Source organism: Xiphias gladius, chromosome 14, assembly GCF_016859285.1.
Source record: "Xiphias gladius isolate SHS-SW01 ecotype Sanya breed wild chromosome 14, ASM1685928v1, whole genome shotgun sequence".
Lineage (NCBI taxonomy): Eukaryota > Metazoa > Chordata > Actinopteri > Istiophoriformes > Xiphiidae > Xiphias > Xiphias gladius.
Window position 1 is genome coordinate 18,834,946 of NC_053413.1, and position 8,416 is coordinate 18,843,361.

General features: G+C 39.5%; 1 protein-coding gene across 1 annotated transcript in view; it reads left to right on the plus strand.

Moving 5' to 3' along the window:
- Window positions 1-7,672, plus strand: part of ghrhra (growth hormone releasing hormone receptor a) — a 30,667-nt gene extending 22,995 nt beyond the window's left edge. Inside the window, exons 8-13 of the mRNA XM_040143762.1 lie at window positions 2,784-2,844; window positions 3,050-3,119; window positions 4,379-4,473; window positions 6,078-6,207; window positions 7,011-7,052; window positions 7,526-7,672. Coding sequence (XP_039999696.1) covers window positions 2,784-2,844; window positions 3,050-3,119; window positions 4,379-4,473; window positions 6,078-6,207; window positions 7,011-7,052; window positions 7,526-7,672 — 545 coding nt within the window. The remainder of the gene's footprint in view (window positions 1-2,783; window positions 2,845-3,049; window positions 3,120-4,378; window positions 4,474-6,077; window positions 6,208-7,010; window positions 7,053-7,525) is intronic.
- The last annotated feature ends 744 nt before the right edge of the window (window positions 7,673-8,416 follow it).

The following is an 8,416-nucleotide window of genomic DNA, read 5'->3' on the forward strand; positions in this document are numbered from 1 at the left end:
GAGACAAAAGCTGTGTTTTTTTAAAACTGAGTAGTCTTAGTTCCTAGAACTTTCTGCCAGTATCCATGATAGGACATACAGTTGACAAGGCTACAATGAAGATCTCTACAGATAGAGGTCATGCTGGGCTTTTTATACTCCACTCAAATTACTGTAAGAGTCAATAAGACATTTTAAGGTTCAGCCAGTGCAGAGGCAAGTGCTGCATTCACAGACAAAAGCATCATGAGCAGATCCAGGAGTGTACCAGCATTGGTTGTATCAGTTGGCAGCATTCTCATTATAGCCGTTTCATCAACATTCAGGCGGACACTATCCTTCCAATAAGGAGGATTTGTAAGTCTAGTGCACTTATTCCTTAGACATTCTATGGAGAGACAAACTACTGTAGGTCATGCCAAGGAGTAAGTTGGAGTTGGCAACTGCAGACACTGGAAGGCTGAGTTTGTAATAGCCACCCTCTGCTTTGACAGGAGGGAGGGAAGCAAAGTGTTTTGCCTCTGTCCATCAATCCCTGATGCACATAAATAGAGTCTGCATCAATTAATTCTGCAAAAATTGGCCAGAATTTTCCAGGAGACTTCATGCCACAACTCTGGAGGACATAGGACACTAACAGTAGTAGAGACATCGTTAATAATAGAAGACTGAACAAAAGGATTGCTGGACATGCTGTAGTTTTCGTCTGAGAAAGGTGAAGCAGGAGGTCTCTCCACTTTCAGCCATGCCAGCAGCATGGCTCTAGGGAGGGCAGTGTTGGTCAGACCACCACTTTGGTGTAGACTGGAATATCTCAGCTACTGTTGGACAAAATTTTTTACACAGGCATTCATGATGCCCAGCAGATCAATCGTATTGCCTCTTCATGATCCCCTGACAGTTCCTCTTATTCTGCCAGCAGGTCAGAGTTTTAACTTATTCAGTGAAATATAGACAGTGCAAGAAAATTTTGTACAGACATTCATTGTTACTTAGATGATAAATCCTAATAACTTGATAATCTTTGGTAATCCTTTGACTTCCTCTAGCACCATGTTTAGATCAAAATTTCCATTTATCCAGTGATTTGCTGTATGACTAAACACCTTATTATGGCAAATGTTAGCATGCTAATGTGGCAAACTAAGAAGGTGAACATGGTAAACATTACCTGCTAAACATCAGCACATTAACATTGTCATTGTGAGCATGTTGACGTGTGACTCTAGCATTTAGCTCAAAGTACCACTGTGTCAAAGTACAGCCTCACTGAGCTGCTAAAATTGCCTCTAGACTCGTTTCCTGGGTGTTGATTTCACACTGGGTAAAGATAACACCTGTTTCAAATAATGATGAAGTGCAAAGAGGGACGATGAAGGACATGATCACCTGGACCGGACATCTTGCATTTCTACCAGATATGATATGAATGCATTGACCTTTCCCAAAATTAATACTTTCAAATGCCACCAGTAATGCAGAATCTACATTGCACGAGTTAGACTTCCAATGATTATGGCTATAGTAATACATGCCCCACTCTCTATTCAGCCATATGAACAAACAAAACACACTCAAACCTGATTTAGACATAAAACTAGCAATTTGATGCTGAAAATCTGGAAATAAATATCTCTGTACTGAGTATCTGTGTTTTTTAACAACCTTACAAGGAACCGGTGGGTGTGCTGTATCTCTGTGTGTCTGTGTGTGTGTGTATTGTATATATTAGTGGTTTTCACTCAGTATCCAAAGTGGCTCTGATGTGTGTATTATCAGCGTCTCTCCGGTCTGTACAATGTTCCTATCTCTCCTGTCTCCTGCTTTTATCCTGCGTCTGTTTCTTCTTTCGGCGTGGAGATGCAAGTGGGACACAGATAAATCTGATACACAGAGAAAACATAGTGTTTTATATGCCTAACAAAATTGTCATATAAAGAACCTATTTTACCAAATCCAGACTCTTTGTCAGAAACATAAACAGGAAATAGGTACACTCATTCACCAGCTTTGGTCTTGCCCAAAACTGAAAGCCTTCTGGTATTCTATTTGATTACCTGTCAAAAGCCTTTAAAAAATTCTCCAAACCCTGTACCGGCTATATTTGGTCTAATCTCTACTCCCTCCTCTTTAAACAGCTATGAGAAATTAGCTTCTTCTCTCTGTAACCTTTTGGCAGAACGCCTAATTTTGCCGAACTGGACATCCGAAACAAGCCCTAAGGTGAGCTGGCAAATGTGCTCCACCGCAAAACACTTTGATATACATTTGTCAACAAGGAAAATACTTTTAGATTTGGCAGCCCCTTTTTGACAGAGAGAAGGCAACCTGCAAGACCTCCAACCCATCCACCTAAGATAGTGTCAGCTGCTGCTCTGTGGCCGTGACACTTGCGCACATTCTTGTATTCTGAGAAAAATGGCGTGTGTGTGTGTGTGTGTGTGTGTGTGTGTGTGTGTGTGTGTGTGTGTGTGTGTGTGTTTGTGTATTTTTGTGCTGTTGGTGTTTTTTTAAGTCCATCAGGGAAAAAATCTTCAGTTATATACATGTACACAGTATACATCGACTTAAGTGTACGCCCCTGCTCTTTTCAATGTTGAAGCATTCTAAAACAATGGTACCTGTTATTGTTCCTGTTTTGTTTTCCTCCCTTTTTTTGTCTATGTATTTTTAATATAATAAAATATAAAAAAGATTAAAAAGATTTGTAAAAAAAAACATTTTCATAAAAAATGCAGTAAGCATGAGTTTTACTTGGCAGTCACACAAAACATGAATAATTAATCTCTGCTCTTATGTTTTAGGACTCCCGTCAACAGTTCTTATACTTTGGGTGTTGACCAGATTCTTCTATGATGACAGAGGGTACGATATATTACATTATATGAAGCAAAGCAACCTCAGTTTTCATACCATAAAATTTATTATGATATGATATTTATATGATATGATGCTATAACATCTTGTGCCACTGCATGTTAAACAGTGGTACCATTAGTAGTAATTCTTCAAGTGTTTGTACTTTGATTTGATTATTTTAATGTCCAATTAATTCTGACTTTAATTGCAGTTGCTGGGATGACACAGACAATGTTGGTATTTGGTGGATTATTAAAGGACCAATAACAGCGTCGCTGCTGGTGAGTGGACAGATATGAAACTGTAACTCTACCTGGTTAATTGATTGTTAGCTAAACTCTGCTGCCCTAAGTTACTGTTATACCTGTTAAGCTTGCTGTTCTACTGAGACAGATTTACAACAAGTAAATATTTCAGCTGGCTCCTTTTAAAATGATAATCTTAGACATTTGATGGTTAAATACATGATATTGTGCTAAAAGACTGAGGCTAAAACTACATATCCCAGGCAAAAGGTCGTCGCTCACCATGATCCATGTAGAAAACATGGAAATAATGAAACACCATGGTTCTTGTATTGCAGTGTACAGCTAGTTAGTCCTAGTATTTTAAGTATGATTAAAGTCCGATCACACATTTTTTCTTATTTCATCTAACATAAACCCTGTTTGGATACTTAGCTTATATACTTGGACAAGAAAGACAGAGGTTAGATGTATGTTTTAGATCTATGGCCTTTAGGATGAGGAGTAACCAATGTTTAACGTGATGCCACCTCAGATAACTATTTCGGCTGGGGTTGCTGGTGTGTAAACTTCCTCAAATCAAATAAAGAGCAGGAAAGAGCTGCTAACATTAGCATATACTCAGACACAGTAGCATCCAGGAACTCCACACTGTGGGGAAATACTACAAAGTGGATATGCTATAGTTTCTAATATAACCTGTAGCCCTACAAAATGTAATGTTAATTAGCTAGCTGGCTAATGAAATGCTCCTAGGCCTTGGAAGTAACTCTGGATCGGTTACTACTGTAGCTAGTAAACTTATGTTTGAGGCGAGAGAAACTAGCCTTACAGTTTGCGCTTCTGCTTTTGGCTTTGGAGAAGCTAATTTGGCTTGACGCTGCGAACTCTTTTCACATCGGCATGTGGAGAAATTTGACAGTCCTGCCGGTAGTTCCTTTGGCTAAGATATGAGGGGACAGCCGCTGTTCAGCGGGAGGGGGCTTAGCCGCCCCTGCTCTGCCTCTGATTACCCTGATATTCTTTCCCAAACCCTAACCAATCATCACTCTTCATGTCTAAACCGAACCAACCTAACCAAGGAACGCAATGAGTGCTAGCCAATCAGAGGCAGGGTAAAATAAATAAATAAATGATAGAGTGCTTAGCGGTATTAACATTTGGTTTGTCAAAGTGAGATTGTGGCAGGTTTCAGTGGATTCGTTTGCATCGAAATATTTTGTGTTTTCTCTTTGTATGTGTGGGGGATCCATCATTTGGGTAATTGTGTTTATGTATGCATGTATCTCTACCAGGTCAACATAGTCATCTTCATCAATGTGATCCGGATTCTGGTTCAAAAGCTGAAATCATCAGCCATGACGAGGAACAGCGACACCGGACATTTTATGTGAGTCACAAATTAGCCGCACTCACATGATGATACAATCCCAAGTTTTAGATTGCATTGGAGTGTGGTCGCCTGTCTGCTTCGCTCTTTGATGTCTGCCTGTGAGCCAGAACCTTGCTAGAATAGACATGTCTTTTCCCTCAATTCCTCTTTTGTAAGAGAAATACTGAAACCAAATTCACACACAAATATGGTAAAGTGTGTTTTGTAAAAGCCAAAAATTCAGAAATTAATTTGACCCCTCGACCTCTTAAAAGAGAACAACATTAGATCCAGAGAAAATGCGCACCTGATACATTTTTGTAACTGCTAGCATAGCTGTAGACAGCTCACAACACAATACTGTGGTGCGAGAAGGTCAAAAACATCAAATATGCACAGATTAATAAAATAAAGAATTTGCTATGTATATGAATCTGCCATGGGGAGCCCAGAATTCGTGCTTTACCTGAATGAATTCTTCCTTCCTTTTGACGTTTGGCTCTTGCAGATTCCAGCTTAACTGAATTAATTTTCAATGAGGGGACATAAAAATAGCAGCTGATACCAGAAATAGATCTCTCCTCCATCGCTGTGCGACAGAATTGTTCCACCGGTTCAGTGAATGATTCACACTTTCAAAAGATTCATCTGTGTCTTATAAACTTCAATCAGATCCAAACGGATCTGTGACGTTACCACAAAAGCACAAATCCCAGGTGTGACAAAAGACAAGCACAAACCTATTATAGGCTCGAAAGTAAGCCTACGTTTTTTGTTTTTTTTAAAATCTTTAATCTTTAAGCAGCCAAGGCTGTGACGTTATTTTTGATCAGAGTGATTATTTTGGTTCTTTAGGATATTTAGATGACGAAATCCATATTGCCGTGTCCTACTTCTTTGGTGTAACAGTTTGACTAAGAAGCTTTGAATCTGATCTTAATCAGCAGAACAAAAGAAAATGTGCCAACATCTCTGTTAGGGGTTAGATTAACTGCTGTTTATTGATCTTTGTTAGATTGACTATGTTCTGAATTGCTTTTAATTTATGTTGATACGTGTCCAGCTAGTTTAAAATCTCAATGATGTAAAAGAAGGAACACGAGAAAAGGAAGATTAAGAGTGTAAATAAGAAAGTGCTTATCTCAGGTTTTTGTGGTTGGAGCAGAGATGGGGTTGCTCTTTCCAAACCACATGACTTGTAGCAAGTTGGTGCAATAACACAACGTAACCAAAAGTTAAAAGGCAACATTTACATGATATTTAGACATCACTGATCTGATTTGAACTAAACTTTGAGCTCAATATATGGGTTTTGTATTTTGACATTTTAATCTCCTCGCCTGATTGGTCTGACGATGGCACTCTTCTAAATGTCAGTGCGATGAAGATTTGACGCCACCAGTTTGGCTTTGATGAAACTTGGAGGAATGATGCATTTTACTGTGTTTTGCTTTGTGTCTGGCATTTAAAAGGTTATATCTAACTCTAATTAGACTGAAACCGATTGGCCTCAGTCTAATTAAAGGCAAACGTTTCAAATTTTTAAAAGCTGTTACATCATTATCAGGACTTATGTCTAGTCTTTCTTCTTTCTGTCATTCTTCTGATTTTGCTTCCCTCAGGAGGCTGGCTAAATCCACCCTCTTCCTCATTCCTCTGTTTGGGATGCACTACACTGTATTTGCCTTTCTGCCTGAGAACACTGGGGTAGCAGCCAGACTCTACATCGAGCTGGGACTGGGCTCCTTTCAGGTATAAAAGAAAAGGTAGAGAGACGGAGCAGAATAAAGAGTCCAGATACACAAAGTCAATTAAGACAGTTCACAAGAAGCTACCAAAGACGCATTACAGTCGGAAGCTCTCAAGATGGGCATTTTTCACAGCAGACATTTTGACTTGTCATAGTAGGAGAAACATGTGCTACTAATAACATTAACAATGGCTGTGATCTATTGAGGGTTGACAGTGAGCCAGCACGCACAATAATCAGCAATCATTATTTTTATCATTCACACCTGTGCTTTTTCTAGTGTGAAAAGTCCTACTGGAATTCAAAAAATAATCTTTAAACCCTAAAAACTATGCCTTTATTAAAGATTTGAAAGCAGGGAGATGACAAGAAATGAATAGAGGGAGAGATGGGGTTAGGTTTAAACCTAACTATACCTGAAAAAATAATTTCTAAAAACTCTTTAATTTCTCCTTATAAGGGAAAGTTTTGTAGGGAAAGGTCACTGCATTTTCACAAAATGGGCTATTCAGTGTTGGCTGGCTGATCTGCGTGCTTAGCTAGAAATAACACATACCATATAAAACTGCAACAAGTCCTCCAACTTATACGACCACACAGGTCGTATGTGCCAACCTTTGGATACGACCCATAGGAGAGTACTGGACTAAATCTGAATTTGACCTTCAAAAATTACATTCAATCGTATCTGAAAAAAATTCACACCCAGGAGCTGCTTTATTACTAAGTTCTTTTAAAAAATTACTTTTATCTTAAGGCTAACTGTACGATTTTAAAGCAGTTACCACTGTCTCTTGTGTTGTAGGGGTTTGTGGTGGCACTCCTTTACTGTTTCATGAATGGAGAGGTAGGTGAATGTTTCTGATGATGCAAAAAACAAACAAATATTTATCCAAGATAGCTGCTCTGGCGGAAGAAGTATTCTTATTAGCTGACTTAATCTTCCGGGGAGGGATTCAAAAACAATTTTTTTTCTCCATGTTTGCTTGGCAGTTGAATGGCAGCAACAATGAAATATAAATTGCAGTAACTCATTTATACATCACTGTTCAGGTCAACAAGAGGCCCAAACAGCCACCTTTCACTGGTTAAAGCTGTCCATAACTTCTGTAACTTTCTGCAAGTTTTGCAGCATGCATTGCTGTGTTTTCTGATACTTCCACTGGCTGGCGCCAAAGTAAGAAGTCTGTGAAACGTACACATAGTTGCTAAACACTAAACCAGTAGTACTATTTCTGCCTCCTGTACAGCTCTCCCCTCTGAGAAATATTGCTATATATAACCCTTGTCTGGTATTATTTCACACGTGTTTATCTCCAGGTCCAAACAGAGCTGCGGAGGTGGCTGTGGAAGTGTCACAATCAAAATCATCTCACCCCGGCCAAGAGAAGTATCACTCAGATCACAATCCGAGCCCGCGGGGGGCTCGGGCAGCCTCCTTCTAATGGCAACATCTCTTCAGTATGATTTTAGAGACGATCCATGAAAAAAGTTGATGTGAGATTATCAGTGGAAAAAGAGGCAGTCCTCAAAGCTGAACATTCTGATGACCTTAATTCAACAAACCCCCCTGTGAATACACAAGACTGTAACAAACACTGGTGAGTGAATGAAGAAATGTTTCAGGATGCATTTTATCCGCGTCCACAATACCGGTCACTGTAAGGGTGGTTCGGCACAGATTTTTAAAATCTGAATCACAGTGTGCTCTCTCTCATGTCATCAAGAAAAAAAAATCCCAAAAATCCCAAAAATTAAAGGAACACTGGTGCTCGATTTGTAATGATGTCACGGTGACACTGTGGAAAGACGAGACCGCAGTGGAAACAGAGCTGGCCCTGAGCTGTAGTGGGGCGATTTCACATGGTTGTGTTTTCACCTCGCACTACATGGGTCCAAAAGGAGCAAAAGTTGAGGGATTACATAGAGACAGCTGTGGAAACAATGCATGTTTGAGTCGGGCTAAAATGTTCGAAATGAGCTTGACTTGTCTAATTGTTAACAGGAGCGGTTACGTTATTTTGGTGGAGACTGAAAAGATGTGTAGGACTGATCTTTACTGAATTTGCTAATTGAGTTTTGTGCAGCAGTTCATCTGCTGCTGGAGAGAAATGCAGCGGGTATATTTAAGGTGGTGTGTGTGTGTGGGGCTGGCATTAATGTTACATTCTGTCTTAAAAGAGACAGAATGAGCCATCTTTGAAACACGGT